A 22,585-nucleotide genomic window follows, 5' to 3' on the forward strand; every position below is an offset into this window, starting at 1 on the left:
TATCGCTCTGAAATCTAAAATAACTACTTATGCAATGCTCCTAGTTTTCAACAGTTTTAAAATGAGTTCTTTTTCTGGTAACCAAAATGTGATTTAATCGTTAGATAAGGCCTTAGCAGCGAAGTGTGACTGAAAAGCTCAACAATAAAAAGCAGCATGACAGAGGTCTGAATAGCTGACCGTTTGATTTGTCGAGGGCAGAGCCTGCTGTGATGCTGCTCCGCCTCTCCTTCTTCTCCTCTTTTGGATCTGGAATTAGAAAATGAGATGAACATCAGTAGACATTAAGCACCAAAAACACTAATAAAATGGTAAAACAGAAGAACAATTCTACAAAATTAACAATGTATGCCTACCTCTTTGTGGCGTTCGGCCCATGATGACCAGACAAGTTGGATAAGAGGTAACCTACCGAGAAACAGGAAAAACAGAGCTCACGTTTTTAATTACGCACGAAGGTTCAGTGAATAAAAAAAAATATATGTTTCTGAATATCATTTAAAAAAAGGTTCTCCTTTAGTCTTGAAGCCATCTGGAAGTTTTGATGTTTCATTCAAACATTGGAATTTTATTGCATTGGAATGACACGTTAATACTAAAGGGGGGAAAAAATTAAAAAATTGAAATACCTATTTTCTAATTAAAAAATAAGGTTGCATCATTGTCACATGCGAGGCTCTGTTTATAATATGACAGCTTTATTTAGGCTCTCAGATTCGGCTTTATTTAAAACATAACATATTGATCCTTATACACGACCCCTTGCTTTTAACAACAGTGCACCCCCCTTTTGCAAAAGACACATTAAAAAAAGTTTTAATAAATTGGTATTTTATTACAGCATGATTTGAAATTATAATTTTAAATTTAATACAAAAAAAAACACTTTAAGGTGTCTTTTTTTCACACATCTAGTTTCAACCTTAACAAAACTTAAACCAAAAATGTAGCAAATGCATTTTTACACGTCCCTTTTTCTGGTTGATGAGAGTGTTAAGGAAGTATTTACTACAAATCTGTGAGACTGAGGGCCCTTTTGTCTGAACCACTTTTCAAAATGGGAAAGATGAGACAAGATGTCATTCAAGTAAACCAGTATCAATATAATGAGTTAGTAAATGGCTGCAGGAGAACAGCTGCTCACCTGCACCCTGTCAGTCAGAGCAAATATTAAAAAGATAACAAACAAGACATACTAGGGACACAAATAAAGTTTTTGGTAAAGGAAAATTTATAGGATTTTTCGCATTTACAACACAATATTAATTTTTCTTTTAAGGAAAGACTATTCATTTTAAGGCGTTTTACATATATTTTGCAAGAATGTAAAATAATGTAAGAAAAAATTTTTTAAAAATCCCACACTTCATTTTGTCTTTTCTGTCTTTGATGTAGCCATTTCTTTTTAAAGTTATATATGAAGGGCTGCAACTAAGGATTATTTTGCGAATCGATTAAGCTGTTATTTTTTTGATTAATCGATTCATAATTGGATAGCCAAAGGTTCCTTAAAGAAGTTTTTTTTTACGAAACTAAACCAGGTGAAACTAAAACTTTTCCACTTGAGGAGTCCCTGATAGAGCAGACTGAAAGATAAAAGTTATTTTTTTTATTTTTTATTTTTTTATCTTAAATGCAAAGACTATTTTGCATTTAAGGCAATTATACAAATATTTTTTTTTACAATCTTGCTATAATTACTGCTCTAAGTGGGTCGCTCTGTCAGCTAAATGCATGTTTTAGAGTCTCTACACTCCAGTTAAGGATTAATCGTTTACTTAATTACTTGATGATTATTTCAATAATCAATTAAGATTAATCCGTTTAATCATTTCAGTCCAAAATATATGGTCCTCAATTTATTTCAGTAAAAAACAAAAGAAGTTTTGTTCAAATCTAGAGCTCAATTTCTCTGTCTGTTCAGACCACTTTGATCTATCAGCAGCCCTTGTGTGGGATTTTGCTGCTTTCATTAAATTTGAAAAGTGATTAAGGCATAGTAGATTTTTTTAGGAATGTAATGAAGGCATTATAAGTTTGCCTAAAAATATAACTAACAAACAAACATAAAACAGTTTAGTTTTCTACATTTGGGAGGTTTTTTGTCTCAGACCTAGTTCTGGAATTTGTGCAAGTATTTCAATTAAAGTGTTATTCTATTTGTCAATCCTTTATGTCATAGACACAAACAGCTACTATCTAAATTTGGCCAAAATAGCAGAAACCCCCCTCCCCCCAAAATATTTTACATTACTATGTAGAGAAAAACTACTGGCTCAGAGGGGATGTTGTAAGGTCTGACTGTTCAGGTTTTGAGGCATTCCTCCAACCCTGATAGCTTAGTTACATTACTAATATTTATCCAAATCAAGCTAAATTAAAATTTTGCCATTAAATATAGTATTTAGCAAAATATTTAAGCCGAAAATTTGTGTCAAAAGTCAAAATTAGGTTTATGAGCACAGTCCCACTGGAAAGTCCAGTCCTAAAATGCCTGCAAATTAAATCTATAATACCAAAAACATTACACACTACTGTAGGTAACAGATCCATGAATTTAAACGTTAGAATCTAACTTCTGCAAATCTTACAAAGTTGGAGCTTTCCTTCCTCCAGAAGCGCCTCTTTCCAGTGAATTCCACCGAGTCTGAATCGTAAAGCAGCTCAAGCTGCAATAAAAAGCCGTTAAGATGTGTGGATGTGGGACATGAAAAGGATTCCTGCTCTCCTGCAGAAAGCCTGGGTGTGTTTGTGTTGGTCTGTCTGCGTCGCTCAGGAGGGTCAGACCGAACTGCCCTGCAGACCAGGAAGCACTTAAGTTTTTACTGCCCTTATTTCCACTGGCTCTAAGATGATTTGGGACTGGTGTAAAGTTTAACAAAATCTAAACTGTGGCGAGACTTCAAACATGGCCTAGGATCTGTTTTTGCAGGTTAAACTTCAGCAGCAAAGGTTGGTTCTTACCACCTGCTTGATAAGTTTTCCTTTTATTATATCTAAGGTATTCTTAAGAAAAAATAGTACATAGATATGTGAGTATTTAACTCCAGGAACTTTTTGCTAATTAATTGTATTACAATGTCAAATTTAACCAAAACTAATATAAAAATAGTTAACAGTTTAACTAGTTTTCAATAAAAACCGTTTAACACCACAATAGGTCATTTACAAAAGCTGAAAAACATTAATATTTCCTGTTGAATTTTATAAGCTAAAGTATCTAAACCTGAAACACACTCAAGGCTATATTTATCACACACAGTTGTCAAAGGTTGGGTTGACATATACTAAACAATTAGAGTAAAGAGCAACAATTTTGATAATGTTGTGTTGCAAAACTATTTTTATTATTTCTAATCGAAGTTTCTATCACAAAAAACAAAAATGTTGAAAGTACAAAGATGAGACATGTTTAGATTTTATTTGTTCAATGAATAAGTTGCAAAGAGAAGCAAATGTACTCAGCATGTGTATTAAAGGCTCTACTTTCTCTTCCGAATTTCTTTTGAACATGATTAACAGGAAACGGTCTAAGAATTCAAAAGAAGCAACAACTGAATATCTTTTGAAAAGCCTAGGTTGTCTGATTCAGCTGATTAGGTAATACACAAAGGTCTTTTAACATAACTGTGCTATTTTTAAACCATGCACTGCTGAATATGCAAAAATTATGCCAAAATAATATTTTTTCAAGCAAAAAACAAGCTATTTTGACATTTTTTTATAACAACTAATAAGTAAATATATAAAGCTTCAAATCCAGAAAAGAAATTTCATTTCTACAACATCTCACAACATGCTTTAATTGCAAAGCTGTGTCACTCTCTGGATAACTTACAAAATAATAAGGCAATATTTATAATCATTCTTGAAGAAAATAGTAAAACAAAACAAAAAATGTTGCTGAGATGTGTAAAGATCTGCACCTTTTCCGTTTTTTTAATGAGAAATAAGACAATTGAATGGGGTATGGAGGAGGGAATTGTCTTGTACTTCATAATTTTGCAGGAAAAATTTGATTCTGGAACTTTTTGGTGTCTTTTTAAAGAATTCAATGGATGGTTTCAGGTCTTTATTTTAAATTGCTTATGTTTTTATTTCTTTTGTTTTCTTTTAAAAAGAACAACAACAACAAAAATCCTCTCCAGAGCCCAGTTGGACCATCTCCCTCTAAATGACAGGACAGTTTGGAGGGTCTGGCTCATGTTACTGCAGCTCCGAGGCTGAGACATGGGTGTGAGCCTCCGCTCTGCAGCTTATTATCTCATCACCTTCCAACTTATATAAAACATCAGCAGTTTTTCCCCCCACTATATTTACGCACAGTTTCCCACAAAGAATATAAATAATGGCAGAAAATAACCAGACGCCCTGTAGACAAGCAAACATCAAAGTTAGTCTTTTTTGTATATATATATTATATTTATACATACAAGCTGAAAAAACATGCCTTAAAATAAAGGTGAGTAAAAGTATGTGACGCATTTTTATTTGTTTATGATCACATTTGTGGGCGGGACGGTGCACACACTAACCTTACAATGCACCTACAGCGTGTCTCTTAATGCTGCATTACATGTTTTATCCTTTTATCTTTAGTGCAAGACTCAGCAGCAATGAAAAAGCGAAGGAATATCTGCAGAATTCAGAGTATTCACAGTAAGCGCCCCTTCTCTCTCTCTCTCTCTCTCTCTCTCTCTCCGACCGTCCGCCTGCATAGATTACAGTAATAACTCTCTATCAGCGCAGATAAAAAACAGAGACAGGTGAGAAGCAATGGAAATAACTAAAGCAATCCCGCACACCTGCGGTCCACGAGCGTAGGAGACAGCGGCGGTACCAACCTTGTTTTGATGAGGGACTCCTCACTTTCCATCAAATGCAAGCCGCCATATTCGCTGCAGCTCCGCGCATGTCCACAGCGCAGTGCTGTAATTCATGTTTTCCACCGGAGCGCTCCAAAAAAAAAAAAAAAAAAACGCAGGAGGGGGTTAATAATTAGTCCCTCTAATAGCAGAAATGTCCTTGCGTTGGGGTTTGAACACAAGGGAACGAAATCATTGATGTTTCAGTTGGGTAGAAGCGTTGTTTTCTGATTTATAGGCAGGAAAAAAGAGAAAGTGATGATTAAACATCACAGGTGCAAGAAGGTCACATTGTGGAACAATGTTGCAGTATTATAGAATAGAAATTTACAAGTAACTTATATTCAGTAAGAAGTAAGAAAAATAGGATTAAAATGTACGTATTTTTTAAACATTTAATTGGAATAATACAAGGGCGTAGGAATATGTTTACAATTGGGGGGACACATGTCGGAAATCTGAGATTCGTAAATATTCAACAGAAACATATCTTAAGTACGCTACTTAAAAAAGGCTATTTAATCTTTTTCTTTATTCCTTTATAAATGTGTTTGCAAAAATAATGCATTTAAAATTAACATAATGCATTTGTTCATAAGATGTGAGCATATCACCAAACAAAATGACTGGAGTCTTTTATTAAGCAAAGGGAGATGTCTTTCAAGGGCTTCAGCCCTTGGCATATTTAGTGTCCGCATACGCACTAGAAAATCAAAACAATTCAGTAGGCCACACAAGTGCAAAGTTTGATATGTTTTATTTTGTCAAACTTGCAATAATGGTCAAAAATGAATTTATATAGGTTGACTGACAGAGGGCGCTGACAGTGTGTTGAAGAATTATGGACAGGGCGCTTTGAAGCATCTGGTTCAAAAACGCATTATCAACCTTTGGTAGAAATCCATCCATCCTTCCATTTTCTGTACACCCTGTCCCTTAGTGGGGTCGGGAGGTGCTGGTGCGGGGTCCACCCTAGACAGGTGGCCAGTCTGTCCAGACCTTTGGTAGAAATGGCGCCTTTAATTCCAATTTGCAGTACAGAACAGAGAAAACTACAGAGTTTTCAATGTTGTGTTAATCTGTTTATAGTGTAAAAAGAGGAGCCAGCAGTTTATTTGAGGAAATAAAGATGCAGAAGTTAATTAGTTGGTTAATTAGTGGTTGTGCAGGAGTCCGCTGCACGACCAATGCGGCCGCCGCTGCTAAGAATTAGAATTAATTCTCCCTGTGGTTAACTAATGATCAGGAGCGCGGCAGGTATAACATCTGTCCATTTCGGCAAATCAAAACCATGCAAAAAATTAAAAATCCTCGTAAAACGCACGCCCAGACCGGGCTAATTTCAACACAAGTTGTGTTAGGTGACTGTTACTCACACTGACGTTTCTCTTTTAAAAAAATCTGAGTAAGTCCTACTGCTGTTTCAGCCTTTTAGTTGGTGGTGGCATTGTACTGAAATGAGATATAAAAAAAAATATATAAAAAAAACATTTTGGCTAGCGTGGCAAACGTCTAGAGAAAGTTAGCAGTTAAATATTGGATGAGTGATCAGCCCAAGACTACGGAAGAGGATTAGGGCCACTGGAGAAAAAAAAAATTAAGTGATTTTTACCTTTTATTTCAGTTTAATATGGGAAAAAAAGTCAGAATTCTGACTTTTATTTTCAGAATTAAGACTTTTTTTCTCAGAATTCTGACTTTTTTTCTCAGAATTTTGGATCTTAATGTAGATGGGCACCATGAAGGCAGAGATGTGGAGCACTCAGCTTCACTGACAAAGATGTGAGTTGTTTGAGAGAGCCAGTGACACATTGGTGGAAAATGACAGAATTAGGCAACTTTTTACGTGCCCGAGGGGTCCCCTCATTAATGGAGGAGCAGAAGGTCATTAAACAAGAGAGCTAGTCTCTAAAACAGACATGGCTATGGCTTGATGCTAACATGTTTGTTGTTAAACATACTTTTGTTATATTACATTTGTGTTGTGTTTTCCAAATAGTGTAGAAAATTAATGGTGGGTTTATAATGTTTACCTTTTATGAGCAGGACAGGAAGCAGAGAAGTGTAGCATTACCTCCAACTAGTTAAACTCATAATTATGAAGTTATTCAACAAATTCCTCAAGTTAAAAAGTGCAACTTTTTTATTTTTATTTTTTAACAGATTTGTTGATTAATTCCAAAATTATGTATTCCTTCCAAATTTCCAAATCTGAAGAATTTTTTAAACCAATATCTACATTATTAAACATTTAGTTTATGTTTTAGCAGTACTTCCTGTTATATTTCTTTATACGTATATTTTACATTTTCTTGCACAGCAAGCTCAGCAGATTTGAAATTGTGTGCTTGTGTAAACACAAGTAGTCAATCTTTACTCTAAACATATATTCTGATTATTTTTTAGTTAGACCTTCTTGTTTTTATATATCTGTATAGCACCCCCCCCCCACCAAAAAAAAACTGTAAATTGATTAGAAATATTAATCATCTGTCAGATTTCTGAGAAAAAAGTCAGAATTCTGAGATTAAAGTCAGAAATCTGAGAAAAAAGTCAGAAGAAAAAAGTCAGAATTCTGAGAAAAGTCAGAATTCTGACTTTTTCCCCCATGTTAAACTAAACAAAAAATTAAAAATCAGTTAACTTTTTTCAGTGGCCCTAATCCTCTTCCTACAAGACTAAGATGACTAAACCAAAAAGATTCAGTTTCTATATATGAAAGTGAACTGACAACAAGACGTTATAAATAGGCAATATTCATAGCAGCATTCCCGACAGACCATTTTACCTCATTAACAAGTTTCTGACTTTCTGTATCGCTGTTTCCCTCTGAGTGCTCAAACACTCAACAGTTCACAGAGGGGAGGGGGAGTACAGTGACGTAACGCTATGCTGCGCCTTCAAAATAAAAGCACGATAGTTAAAAAATTGTCAAAATCTAATATTTTGCGGTACAATTTTTGGGGGGGACATATCCACCTGGCTTTTATATTGGGGGGGACATGTCCCCCCCGTCCCCCCCGCTTCCTACGCCGCTGGGAATAAAAAAGTATTTGATCAAATAAATCAATTTAGCCTACACTCACGGAGATAATTTATGTGTATTTAAAGTATATATTAATTTAAAGTCGTCCGTCTTAAATTAATAATTTCCCATTAAGCGCATATCGTTAAAATCCTCCAAATATTTAGAATATAGAATAAGCTTTTCCTCAAATGTATTTCGTCATTCTGCCTCTCAGTTCAACTATTTAATTGAGAAAAAAAAAATCGATATTCTCTTTGTTTTCCTGTAACCAAACGACAACTAAATAAAGAAAAATCTTCAACTATGCACACAATTACAGGTATTTATTGTATTTAAATGTATTTAAATAATCTAAAATGTGTAATTCGTTAATTTTCTGTCAAATATGTTTAAGCTACCTTAGTGTGAACACTTTTAAATGTAACTCGAGGCGTTTGTGTAATTTTGTTCTCCTATGAGCTGCAATTTCCTTCCCCTGTGACTCCTCAACAGAGCCAATGGGAAAGTATCATCTATATTCATGAGGATTTAGTCTAGTTGTGAGGCTTAAGCGACTCTAAATTATAAATATTTGGATTTTTTTTTTTTCATGGAAGTCCAAACTGTATACCTACAAATTTTTGTATGTTTTTTTTGTTTTTGTTTTTTTGCTAATATGAATGTAAAGATATTTCAAGGTTTCCAAAAATTATAATTATATTGAGAGTTTGGGTATTTTTAAATGATAATCCCTGTTTTATTTAAAACAGACCACATTAGGCTAAAAGAAACGATCATTCAGCTGTTTAAAAGTAGAACCATACATTATTTGAAATAGTTCTATTTCTCTATCCACTGACATTTGTAGCAGACATTAAAACTTAGACAGGGGATGTGTAAATATTGTTGTTACTTTTTTCCATATAACTGCATTAGGATATCAACATTTTAATATTTTAAATATTAAAATGTTGATATTCTGGTATAATTATATGGGGGAAAACTAACTGCTTCATTTTTTTCTCCCATGTAAAAAACCTTGTGGAATCAGCTAGTTGTTTTCTTTGTTTTTATTTTTTTATTTTTGTGTTTGTTTTTTCTCCGAAGCCATTTACCAGACAGATCGAGGGGTAATTGGAAACGTCCCAGATCTCTTCGTCTTATGAAACAGGTCGAGACACTAGAATTAATGCCTCCTCCCTGATTCCTCATTAGTGCCATCCTGGAGGTGAGGTGTAGCAGAGAGAGAGAGAGAGAGAGAGGAGAAAGGAAGGAAGGGCGATCAGAAGCTCATCAGGTCGAGCAGAAACTGCATTATGCAGAACAGACAAATCTGTTTCGTGTGTTTTTCACTCCATAGAAAAACGATTACCACCCATAATACTTTCCATTCAACAGATGCTGCACTATATGTAATAAAAGTTTGATTTGATCGCAGTTCACCGTGGATGGAAGCGCACTGCTGGAACGCGCAGACGTCCGTTTTTCTATTGGCTCTCCGCTGCGTCGCTCACAGGAATGACGATTTTGCTGCTATAACCAGCTGATACTGAGGCTACGAACACCAAGCCTCTGAAGAGCTGTTGACGGTACGCTGACCCTTCTGCCATCGACGTTATTTGTGCGGATCCAGGTGTTGTCTGCCCACAGACCTGGAGAGGGGAAGACATTTGATCGTGTCACGACGCACCGGTCGTGTTTATTCGCTCCTGTCGCAGGATGTTTCTTCACCTCCCTACATAATCGTTTTCAAGGCAGTTATGCTCTCTGCTTCACAGCGTCTGATCTTTCTCAGGCGACACATCACACATGCAGGTAAACGTTGGGTTTTATTTGATCGCTTTTATTTATCATTATTTATTTAATCGTTGCAGGCGCATGCATTTAGGCTAATGTCATTCTTGTGGAGGGTAAGCCCCACAGCCCTGTCGGTGTGTACTGATTTGCTGCACTGTGTTGAGCATGCTCTGGCAGCTCTCTATGATGCATGCACTGGTTCCTGTGTAGGCTGAGAAACGCGTGGACAGGGATGGAATTGTGCTGCGCTCCGCAGCGCAGCGACGCCAGAGACGCAGTTCGATGCAGAGAGAGGGAAGAGCAGCATTAGCTACTATCCCCCTTTTATCTCCCTCCCTCTCACCTCACAAACACGCGCGAGCGCACACTCAATTGTGCACGCGGACGCACGAGCCTAAGCTATTTATTTCACGCATCCTAAAACACTTCAACCTACTTTGGCCCTTAGGTTGGTTTTCATTCTACCTATCACTGGAGTATTTGGAATTGAACAAATATTTCCCATTTTATTTTTCATTTAAATCCACTTAAAACTGGTTCTTGGTGGGGGGTTTTTAATAAAGTTACCAAGTCTCCATGTATTTCAGGTTTCTCCAACTTGTCTATTGCCTCCCCCTCAACACCATATCCATCCTCGATGGTCTGCACATCCACATCATTGCTTTTCCCTGGAAAGCCTAAGATGTGTGGATTGCACACTGCATAGGAAAACGCCCACACACAGGCACGTGAGTCAAATCAACATTAAAGTGTTTTTCTTCTTTTTGCACTGTTGCTCTGCTGAATACACTGCATGAAAAGTGGGATTTTCGTCAATATACGGCACTGTAGATTGTCGTGGAACTTCAGGTTAGCGGCAGTTTACGGCAATTTGCAGGCTTCGACGAAAACTCCCGTAAATTGTCAGAAATTGACGTGGAATTTCTTAGGCAGTGTTCCCCCCATGCCTCCCCCCCATGGAATTCTAGGGGAGGCTTTAACATGTAAATGAACATGCTGTGAGCTATACAAATGCAAACCAGGGTTGCAGGGGGGGTTTTACCCCCCCCTGCAACCCTGGGTAAGAAAATCTCTGATACAAAGAGATCAGGTATAGCCTCTTACATTTTAGCTTGAATTGATTTATTTAATTAAAGTATAGAGACCAAAACAGATCTTTAGCTGACAGAGCAATACATTTAGAGCTGTAATTATTTTTTTTTTAATTTGCATTTAAGATAAAAAAATAAAATGTTGTCTGTCAATATGCTCAATTCACAATTACTTAAGTGGAAAAGTTTCAAGAAATGATTCTGAGATGATTCACTTTATAACATGGCGCATTATCCTGTTGGAAGTAGCCATCAGAAGATTGGTACACTGTGGTCATAAGGACATAGGTCAGCATGCTAAATTGGTTTTAAGTGGCCCAAAGTGTGGCAATAAATATCCCCCAAATAGATGGTAGAAATAGATCAGGCTCAGTATAGCCTAATTATAGACTCTTACATTTTAGCTTGAATTGATTTATTTAATTAAAGTACGCTAGATTACTGTGTATGCAAATGTTATGTAAAAAAAATACACAAAATAATTTACTTCAAAAATTAGTTTTAATCAGAATCAGTTGGCTGTAATGGTTAATTTTTTTTTTTAGATTTCCACTTTTTTTTTTTTTTGTTATTGAATATATAAGAAAACAATAACAATCTCAAATAACAAGTCAATAACAAATATTTCAATACAAGAAGAAATATCACAACTCCTGCTTTTGAAAAATAAAATTAAATGCACAGGCTGGAAAAAAGTATAAAATAAAATAAAATAAAATAAATAAAAATAAATAAAATAATAATAGTAGTTAAAGTAAATTAATCAGTGGGGACTACCAACTGAAATTCTTCAATTAACTCAAACAATTTAATTGCATTTAAATTCTGCATCTTTCTCAGACATCTTTTGAAAAGGGAAAGTTCATTTTTGAGAGCAGAGATTGAGAGGGAGCATTTTGCATAGCGACATTTATGGATATAATACTTTGTTACAATTATTAGAATATTAATTAAAAATTCCAAATTTTTTTTCTTTAATGGATAAACCGAATTAAATGTTTTGCCAGGAAATAAAATCTAAATTTATTGTTTTAGAAGACAGAAAGGTTCGAAGTTGATCCCATAAGTTTAATACTTCTTTACATTCATAAAAAAGATGTTTAGTTGTTTCCAATTGAGTTGTACAAAAGCCACAATTCTCAACATTAAACTTAAATCTCTCTCTTAAAAACTCATTTGAAGGATATATGTTATTTATTATTTTAAATTGTAATTCTTTATATTTAGGAGGAATTGGGAATTTCAAATAATTTGTCCTAATTTTGACTATCATAGATTTCTTAAAATTTTGTAAGAGAGCTGTGCTTTTTTTTCTTCCTGGGTACATATTATTTATAGAATATTGATTCAAAAACTTGTTGTTGCATTTATTATCTCTAATGTCCACCTGCTCAAATTCATCTTATGGAGACAAACAATTGCAATTGCAAACAATTTATAGGTGCATTACCGCCACCTTCCAGAAAGGAGCGACGCGAGCTCTTCTCGCGAGTCCTTCCGTATAACAATGACGTCGTATGTGATTGGAGGAGCCTGATGAGCCTTCGGCCCCATCGTCCAATCACGTGTGAGCTTTTGTGCACTACGACTTCTCGCGAGACCAGCATATTAGCAGACATGTTTGTGTTACTATACTCAGAAGAGCTTCATCTCCAGTTACCGTGTTTGTATTTTGTTGTTACGTGAACAATGGCTGCACGACGTCTCGCGTTCAACTCGCCTCCAACTGCTCTTAGTCCACAACTTTCGGCCAGCCCGCAGACTGACGAGAAGAAACTGCTGATTGCTATCAGCGGACTGTCTCGTCAGCTTGCCCAACATACTGCCGACATGAATGAGCGTCTCACTCAGCTGGAGAATTCGATGCACTCCAGGTTGTAGTCCATAGAGGACAAGATGGCGGCTCTGCAGTTAGGGTGGCCATTTCTATAGCACCAAAAAGGAGGACATTGTGCGGCATATCAATAAATTACTAAGGTGTACATAAGAATCGGGTAAAGTCACATTTATAGCACAATTCTTAGTAGTTTAAAGAGGATGCTTGTGTAGCTGAATAGAACAAAATAATAAAGAAATGTAAAAAAAAAAATTGGTTCCCAGCATTTGTATTTATTTAATACATTGTGGTGTTTAAAAAGTGACCATTTTTTTAACACAATTAATTTGCGCAGAACTGCTGCAATTGATCATAAAGCAGTTGTTTGGAAAAGAAGCTCGAGAAAGAGCTAGAGAATAGGACGATGCAAACTGCAAAAAGTGGCTGGAAAAGAGGAATTCATGACATGGCTGCAGCCTGTCGAGAGTAAAGATGATTTCACCATGTTCTCTATCTATCCATATCTATCTATATATCTATCTATCTATCCATATCTATCTATCTATCTATCTATCTATCTATCTATCTATCTATCTATCTATATATATATATATATATATATATATATATATATATATATATAAACTTGAGTCATGGAACTGTGCTTACAGCTCCTTATTTCATGTAAACTAATAACTTGTGTACATGATACTTGTTGATGGCATTAAAATTATTTCTAATAGCATTAAAAGAGCATTAAATTAGAGCTCCTCATTCCTGTATAAAACCTGTGAACGCTTAATTGAATCTGACATATTAAAAAAATCCCCATCATCATCCAGCAGATGTTCAGTTTCTGCCCAAATATTTTCTTTCTGTTGCCGATTTTTGTAACAGGGATAACTAGGATCATACATAGTTTGTATGAACTCTGTTTATTCTCTGCTTCCAAACTCATCATCTCTTCATCCATTCCTGCAATAAGAATTTTCTTTTAAAGTTGTGAGATTCACTCTAGAATCTCACAACTTCTTCCTGGTCTGTTGAAGCACCAATAGTCTGCATCCAATTATTTAATTAATTGCTCTTAGTTTTTGGGAATATATACAAACTATGCTCTAATTTCTAGATACCGATCTGTTTTTACTATAATTTAATTTGACAAACCGGGTCTTCTCTACATTCTTTTTTCTGTTTGGTGCGATTGCAATAGCGGGTCTTGATCTGGACGGACCGGAGGGGAGCAAAAAATAGCTCAGCTCCGTATTTTGACGGTGTTTGGGAACGACAGCAACTCAGCCACGAAGTGGTAGGCCACGTAAACTGACGGAGCAGGGTCAGCGGATGCTGACGCGCATAGTGCGAAGAGGTCGCCAACTTTCTGCAGAGTCAATCACTACAGACCTCCAAACTTCATGTGGCCTTCAGATTAGCTCAAGAACAGTGCGCAGAGAGCTTCATGGAATGGGTTTCCATGGTCGAGCAGCTGCATCCAAGCCATACATCACCAAGTGCAATGCAAAGCGTCGGATGCGGTGGTGTAAAGCACGCCGCCACTGGACTCTAGAGCAGTGGAGACGCGTTCTCTGGAGTGACGAATCGCGCTTCTCCATCTGGCAATCTGATGGACGGGTCTGGGTTTGGCGGTTGCCAGGAGAACGGTACTTGTCTGACTGCATTGTGCCAAGTGTAAAGTTTGGTGGAGGGGGGATTATGGTGTGGGGTTGTTTTTCAGGAGCTGGGCTTGGCCCCTTAGTTCCAGTGAAAGGAACTCTGAATGCTTCAGCATACCAAGACATTTTGGACAATTCCATGCTCCCAACTTTGTGGGAACAGTTTGGAGCTGGCCCCTTCCTCTTCCAACATGACTGTGCACCAGTGCACAAAGCAAGGTCCATAAAGACATGGATGACAGAGTCTGGTGTGGATGAACTTGACTGGCCTGCACAGAGTCCTGACCTCAACCCGATAGAACACCTTTGGGATGAATTAGAGCGGAGACTGAGAGCCAGGCCTTCTCGTCCAACATCAGTGTGCGACCTCACAAATGCGCTTCTGGAAGAATGGTCAAAAATTCCCATAAACACACTCCTAAACCTTGTGGACAGCCTTCCCAGAAGAGTTGAAGCTGTTCTAGCTGCAAAGGGTGGACCGACGTCATATTGAACCCTATGGATTAGGAACGGGATGTCACTTAAGCTCATATGTGAGTCAAGGCAGGTGAGCAAATACTTTTGGCAATATAGTGTACGTCAGAGTCCGTTTCCGACAATTTGTGGCACGACAAACGCGGACAAGCACGGGTTGCAAATTGTCGGAAACTGACGAAAATCAGGCAGATCTGCGGGAGTTTACGGGGGTTTACGGGGACGAAAATCTCACTTTTCATGCAGTGATAGATCCAAACACACACCAATCCAGAGAAACCAGTGTATTGAGAGGCTTTGCTTGACGAAGTCAAATTCCAAAAGAACAATTTTACGTTTGAAATATACGTTTGTTTAGACTCGGATAAATAGCCTATTATCAGGAGATAATTCATTCAGATTCAGAACTTTCTCTTTTAGTCTATTTTTGTGTCACATTTGTTTTCCAGCTTTGTTAGGGCTATATTGTCACTGTGTCAAGTGCTTTGGTCAAGATAGGGAGCAGTGCTGCTCCCTATCTTTAAAGGATGGAATGAAAAAAAAGGCGTCATATAGGGTGTCCTTACCACTGTAGAAAGCACTTTTTTATCACCTGCTTTAGCATCCAAGAGGGCACTCTAGCGCACGTTTTGGCTCCCGAGAGGGTCGCTTTAGCACATGTTTTGGCTCCCGAGAGGGTAGCTCTAGCACATGTTTTGGGTTCCAAGAGGGCACTCTAGCACCCGTTTTGGCTCCTGAGGGGGTCGTTTTAGCTAATGTTTTTGCTCCCAACAGGGTCGCTTTAGCACATCTTTTGGCTCCCAAGGCTCTAGCACATGTTTTGGCTCCCGAGAGGGTTGCTCTAGCACATATTTTGGGTTCCACGAGGGCACTTTAGCACATGTTTTGGCTCCCAAGAGGGTTTGTCTAGCACATGTTTTGGCTTCCATGAGGGTTGCTCTAGCACATGTTTTGGCTTCGGTGAGGGTTGCTCAAGCACATGTTTTGGGATCCAAGAGGGCACTTTAGTGCTTGTTTTGGCTTCCACAAGGACACGTTTTTCAACAATTGGGTCAGAAGGAAGGGCAACTGCATTCATTGTCCTCCCTGTGCGCACCACTGATAGGGAAACAACATATGCAAGAGATGTATAGCATTGATGTAAAAAAAAAAAATACAGAAGTTAGGAATGCAAGAAATGTTTCTCGCTGAAACTTTTGCTAAGACATCACTTTAAGAGCTCTGTCATTTCCAATGTGGTAATTAGAGAGAAGCGCTTGCACAATTAAGTTCAGTCATGAGATTTCTTTGACACTAAACCCTCAATTGGTAGTTGTATTACGTATAATTAACCGAGAAAAATTGAGAATGACAACATCTCACCTAGAAAATGTTACGCCATGAAAAATCACAGCAAACAGTCTTTTCTGCAGAGTCCTCAGATCTTCACATAGCCTTTAGATTAGTTTAGGACCAGGACTAGGTCCTGTACTTGGTGACTGTACTTTTGGTTAAGACTGGATCATTGTATGGGGTTGGTTTTTATAAACTGGATCTGTTTGTCCTGTCCTTGAGATAAAATGCCTTATTAGTAATGGATATTAAATAGATTAAAATAAATTATAGATTGCCCTTTTATTACAATAAAATAAACTCTTAATTGTACTAGCATACAAATCCTACTGGATATTTTTCTAGTAATGATGTTTTAGTAACAGTTAACGGATGATTCCCCTCCTGTTTGTACATTACAGGGCACAAAGCAAGGTCTACAACACACTAAGTAACACAATCAGTTCTTACCTTAATCTGACAGAAATCAGAAAAAAAAACTGCAGGAGAGGTCTTTTTCTTGTCCAACATCAATGTTTGACCTTGTAAGCATTCTTGAAGATAAGAAAAAAAAAATGTAATAAAAGAATACCCATATAAACCCTAAAGATAGCGGTACAAGAAGAGCCGAAATAGTTGTAACTACAGTAATGCAATGTAAGTCAATAAAACTGATGCTGTTGTTTCAAATCAGTAATTTTGCATTGTTACATGACTATTGGTTATCATTTTTTCAATAAGCCTCCTTGACTCAAAACCTGAATGTTGGCCCATACTAAGGGCCACATTCTAGCAAAAGAATGTGATCATACACTCACTGGCCCCTTAGGTAAAACTTGATACTACCGGGTTGGAACCCATTTTGCGTTCAGAACTACTTATTCTTTTGCAGCATAGATTCAACAAGGTACTGAAAACATTCCTCTTAGACCTTTGGTCTTTACTGAAATGATACCATAAAGCAGATGCCACAGATTTGTTGGCTGCGCAGCCACAATGCAAATCTCATTCCACCACATCCCAAAGGTGCTTTATTGGATTGAGATCTTATGACTGTGAAAGGTTTTTGAGTGCAGTGAACTTATTCTCATGTTCAAGAAACCAGTCTAAGATGATTCACATGTTATGACATGGATCCCATCAGATGGGTACACTGTGGTCCCTAATATTGAAAATTACAGCAGAAATTGAATCCTCAATCCAGGCAATGTTTTCCAGTCATCTAGTGTCCAATTTTGGTGAGCCTGGGAAAACTGTAGATTCAGTCTCCTGTTCTTAGCTGACAGGAGCGGCACCTGGTGTGTTCTTCTGCTGCTGTAGTGTCCGTGTCAAGATTCCATGTGTGGTATATTCAGAAATTCTTTTCTGTATACCTCAGATGTAATGGGTGGTTATCTGACTTACTGTTGCCTTTCTATCAGCGCGAACCAGTCTGGCCATTCTGCTCAGACCTCTGGCATCAACAAGGCATTTGACCCTACAGAACTGCAGCTCACTGGATATTTTCTCTTTTTCGGAACATGCTCTAAGAACCCTGTTGATGTATGTGTGTGAAATTTCCAGTAGTTTTATAAAGAATTCAGCCTGACCGTCTGGCACCAACAACCATGTCACGATCAAAGTCAAGGAAATCACCTTTCTTCCCCATTCTGTTGCTCGGTTTCAACTGCCGCAGATATTCTTGACCATGTCTACATGCCTAAATACATTGAGTTGCTGCCATGTGATTGGCTGATTGGAAATTTACATTAACAAGCAGTGAGCCAAGTGTACTTAATAAAGTGCCCGGTGAGTGTAATCTAAACCTGGGATCAGTTGAAAATCCTTAATTAGAGAGGTGTTATGTTACGGATAGATTTTTTTTCAGTAAATATGAAGACCAGCTTATGAAACTGGTTGCGTACTAAAGGAAACTGTATAACATGATTCCTTGGTTGTTTCATATCTGGAAGCACATAAAGAAAGCTCATGCATACAGGGATATCTATGATGTCTGTTAAAAAGTATTAGTTAGATAAAAATGTATTTTATTTCAGAAAAGGTGTCAGATTAAATCCATATATATAGTACTGCAGGTTTAGATAATAAGACATATAGCAGGTCTGACCTTAAAGTGTTTGAATATTTTTGGATATTATCAAAAGGAAGTTGGCTTGGCTACCTGAAAATTTATAGTTATTTTGGGTTGGACCTTGGTCAGACTTGATTTAAAACTTCACGGTGTAAAAAATTGCATGTGATTAGATATTATTACTTTTATTTTTCAAGGTGTTTGTATATTTTGGATGTATTTTTTGTCCATGAATGTTTACATAATTCGGTATTCTCACACAGAAACTTAGATTTACACCATGCCTCTTTAGCCAAGTCTTGACGCTTATTTGTTTTCGAGGTGTGGATTAATGCTAATTTTGCAATTAGTATTCTGCATCTATTTTTCAAAATGGTGTCCTTTGGGACAATTTTAGATGGGTAGTGTTGTGCAATATTTTTATTTAGTCATGTCTTTATCCAAAAACTATGGAAGTCTTGTGACATTACAGAAATGCCTATATACCTTTTTCTTTTAGTTATATGTGTGTGTGTGTTGGGGGGATGCAGGTGCAAGGGTCTTTTTTTTTTAGCCAATTTAAGGCATGCAAATCTCCTCAGCCCAATTTCCTAGAATTTTTTGTATAAACTAGAAATTAAGTGTAACTTTTTTTCCACTTACATGACTGAATTCAGCCTCTAAATCATCTACTTTAAGAAGTAAAAAACTCTAAAATTGGATACTAAAGGCACCAGGAGGTGCTATGCTCACTCGTAATTTTATACTGGAAATTATGAAAATGCTTTGCTTGCATGTCAAAATACTTTAATATGTTTTGCAAAGTAGACTACAGTGTTAAAGGGTTAAGAGACTGCTATAGAGTGCAACAAAAGTGGACCAAACCATGAGAACATCATTATAAATTAAACAGTTAGATATATGCAATGAGGAAAAAGCAATAAATTATTAGAAGGTTAAAGATCTTACTTATCACTATATTGATTCAACCTTAGTTTGCTTTTAATATTTACATAGTCTAGTGTCTGAATTGTATGACTCTAGTCAAACATTTTGGGATTACTCCACCATGCTTCACCTAATAGTGTCCCTAAACATTTGCCCTTTCTTTCCAAAAGGACTAAAATAATGAAGGAGTCAAGTGTTTAGGTCACCTTTTTTTCCACATAACTCTTCAGCTCTGAGATTAGAGCTTTTTTGGCCACTCCAAATCATAATGTCGCTGTCATTTTTCCATTTTGTTACTTTTTTTGGTCACGTGGTGAGGCCCAAGTTTGCTTTCCTGTATGATGTCTTGAAATGTTTCCTCTTACGGCCATCACTCACACCTCATTGGACTGAACTTTACAGTGTGGATGGTGTTCGTTACAATACAGTATAACCACTTAGGGTTTAAGATTTTGGATTAAGATGTGACACACCAATGTTGTCTCTTGGATCAGATTAAGTTGGAATATAAATGTAAGGGATAGTAGCACTAAATGATAATGGAGACTTGTTGAGGTCCAAATCTCTGGTCCTGAAATAATTATTAACATTTTTCTACAATATTCAACATGGAGGCCGTGTCTGACACTTTAATGGCAGTGAAATCCCACTTGTTTTTTCCAACTACCTAAAAACTGTTTTTAATCGCTTAACTGTCACCCTGAAAATGCCCAAAAAATAAATAGCAAAAAATACATACCCAGATAATCAGGTTGTTAAACTTTTTGGAGTATATGCAAAAAATTAAAGCTTTATTTTTTCTAATTGGGTAGCCAGTTTTAGCTACTGAAGTAAATTCAATTCAGTTTATTTATATACTGCCAACTCACTCATGTCATCTCAAGGCATTTTTTACAGAGACAAATTAATCAAATTATATACAGGGATCGTTTAAAGTTTTCTAGCTAAAGAAACCCAAATGATTCCATCAAGTCATTGCAATTAGCAATTTGAAGAACTTGTTCCTCCTGGATGAATATAGCTGTAGACACTTTCTTGCACTGTGTTGTTGTCTCTGCAGTAATCCCTCTTAGCAAGCATGCATGCAGCGACACTAGAGAAGGAAAACCCTCTTTTAACTGGAAGAAACTCCCAGAAGAACCCGACACATTGTGAGCAGCCCGCTACTAAGGCTGACTGGGAGACAGAAGGTGACAGACAAAAGGAACAAAGAAGCAGTATTCCATGACAAAGTTCTATGTTAGAAAAGATAACGGTAAATGAGCTCTACCTAGGAAAGAAACAAATCATTGAGTTGAGTTTTCATTCTAAAATGATGAAAGAGAGCACAAACAGCCAATCACAGTAAAAGCTTATCCCATAGCTATTTCTAATAGGACTGAACAATTAAAAACAAGCCTAACTCTATGATGTGTAATTGAAGATGTTAACAACAGCATCCCCGCTGATTTCTTACTCCAGGATGGTGTTATAAATAAACAGACATTCGGGCCAGATGATGCTACTACTATGACAATTAAAAACAGAGAAAACATAAAGTTAAGGGCTTAACTAACAAACAATGCAAAATTGGAGAATACAAGTAGAATGAAGCAGAATGATGAAAAGTGGTTCCTATGTCCTCCAGCAGCTTAAGGCCAAAGCAGAATCACTTTACAGATATCTTAGTATAACCAGCACATGCTACCTTTATCCTTTTTCAAAATGGAACTTTTTAAGCCTTAACAGAAAAATAAACATGGTATCTACCCTGTGGATTAAAACTGGTAGTTGGTTTCACAGGAGATAACTTAAAGATGTGCCTCTAATTCTACTTTTAGAAATTCCAGGGACCACAGGTAAACCTGCAGATTGAGAGTGAAGTGCCCCTTTTAGGAACATAAGGGTCAATAGTTTATCTGAGACAAGATGATGTTTGGTTTTTTAGGGCTTTATATGTGAGATGGAGAACATTAAATTCTATTCTGGATTTAACACAAGCCAAAGAAGGGAAGCTAAAATAAGAGAAATGCGATCTCTATTTTTATCTTTCATCAGATCTTTGGCTGCAGTGTTTTAAATCAGCTGAAGGCTTTTTACTACATTTAGTGCATGGAAAATGCATGCACTTGTTTTTAGGCATTTTGGACAAAATATTTCAGTTCCTACAATTGTAAGAAGATGAAAAAAAGGAATTTGTAGAAACCTGTTTGATATGAGATATGCAGAAAAGGTCCTGATCAAAAATAACACCAAGGATTTTTACAGTATTGAATAAGGAAAAATGAGGCTTAGAGATAAGAAATTTGTTCTCTGAGGACACAGGTTTCCACACAATAGCTAAGGTTGTGTGGATTGTTTGTTTAAGATTGTTAACTATAAAATAGATTTGTAGTTAGCTTTGTGTTTTAACCAGACTGTGGAATTCCTGATTGAGTACTTACATCTTAACCCTGCTACAACACCCTTACAGTTGTTGCATAAGAAAAGTAATAATAACTATATGGGTCAAAGTCATGCAAAAACAGCCCTAAGTTCATGTGTCTCATTTTTCCACCTGCATTGTTTACAACCGCTCTTACACTTCTTGTGCATAGCATTATTAATTGGACCTTGAAGTGACCTACAAGCGAGATATTCAAAAGCTTCTTTGTCTTCTCTTCCAGATGCCTCTCTGTGGAGTTTTGGATAAAGGTACAGGAGCAACACAAAAATATGGAATAAAAGGACCCTTTGAAGACCTAAAGTTGGATATTTTAATAAATACAAACTCACATTAACGGGAAAGTTAAATAGTCTCTGAAGAGTGCTGCAGGAAAAGTGAGTCTGTGGAAAGAAGAGGAGTAAAGATGGCACGTAGTCAGAGGCCTGCCATGTTTCTCCAGGAGTCTGCAGCTCACCTTGCCAGTTGCTGGTCCAAGCAGGAGTGTCCCTATTAAAATCCAAGCAGCTCATTTTACCCGGTGGAGGAGAACCTGCTCTCGGTGATGTGATGAATAAGTTTGAAGTCCTTGGCATTGTGGGAGAAGGTGGGTGTTTTCACACTGCAGATTAAATAGTGTTGTTAACCTCTAGCTCTAATGCTGATGATCTGCACCACTCGGGACTCTGATGTGTCATGCTGCGTATTTTTTTATGAGAGTTTTACTGTTTTGTATTGTGTGGCAGGACTCTATTCATAACGTTTGCAGGATCCTTATATGCATGTGAGGAGCACCCCAACATTATAGCAGCCATGCAGATTCTTAAAAAAAAAGATTTATTGAAGCCTGATAGTTCCTTTGAAGCCTGTGAATCAGCCTAAGCAGACAACTTATATAGACTGTTCAGCTCACCTGTTATGAGAAGCCAGTTGAGAGGTTCATGGTCTGGTGAATCATTTTAGTGTTGATATTCACTTTTTTTACCTTTCAGATTTAACCAGTTTTTCTTTTTATATCTTGATATGTTAGGGTCCTTGTCATAATGCCCAACAACAAGGTTCCCACTGCCTTAAATCGTAAAAATGAAACGTTCAAACATCCATCAATCCATTTTCTGTCACGCTTATCCCAGCAGGTTTATGAGGGTTGCT

General features: G+C 36.9%; 2 protein-coding genes across 12 annotated transcripts in view; one reads left to right on the forward strand and one right to left on the reverse strand.

Moving 5' to 3' along the window:
- scml2 (Scm polycomb group protein like 2) overlaps window positions 1-4,939 on the reverse strand; it is a 31,567-nt gene extending 26,628 nt beyond the window's left edge. For 2 of the 4 annotated variants that reach the window (XM_038283277.1, XM_038283274.1), the window contains exons 1-3: window positions 4,845-4,939; window positions 357-408; window positions 181-249 (exon numbers count right to left, since the gene is read on the reverse strand). In XM_038283277.1, coding sequence (XP_038139205.1) covers window positions 181-249; window positions 357-378 — 91 coding nt within the window. In that variant the 5' untranslated portion in view covers window positions 379-408; window positions 4,845-4,939. Of the gene's footprint in view, window positions 1-180; window positions 250-356; window positions 409-2,591; window positions 2,610-4,535; window positions 4,642-4,844 lie in introns of those variants that run through there. The other 2 variants (XM_038283275.1, XM_038283276.1) reach the window with 2 other exon arrangements.
- A 4,291-nt stretch (window positions 4,940-9,230) lies between these two features.
- Window positions 9,231-22,585, forward strand: part of cdkl5 (cyclin-dependent kinase-like 5) — a 56,383-nt gene continuing 43,028 nt past the window's right edge. For 5 of the 8 annotated variants that reach the window (XM_038283217.1, XM_038283220.1, XM_038283224.1 and 2 more), the window contains exons 1-2: window positions 9,235-9,687; window positions 21,678-22,040. In XM_038283217.1, the coding sequence (XP_038139145.1) occupies window positions 22,004-22,040 (37 nt within the window). In that variant the 5' untranslated portion in view covers window positions 9,235-9,687; window positions 21,678-22,003. Of the gene's footprint in view, window positions 9,688-21,677; window positions 22,041-22,585 lie in introns of all 8 variants that reach the window. The other 3 variants (XM_038283218.1, XM_038283222.1, XM_038283219.1) reach the window with 3 other exon arrangements.

This window comes from Cyprinodon tularosa, unplaced genomic scaffold (assembly GCF_016077235.1).
Source record: "Cyprinodon tularosa strain WSP-4 unplaced genomic scaffold, ASM1607723v1 ctg191, whole genome shotgun sequence".
NCBI lineage: Eukaryota > Metazoa > Chordata > Actinopteri > Cyprinodontiformes > Cyprinodontidae > Cyprinodon > Cyprinodon tularosa.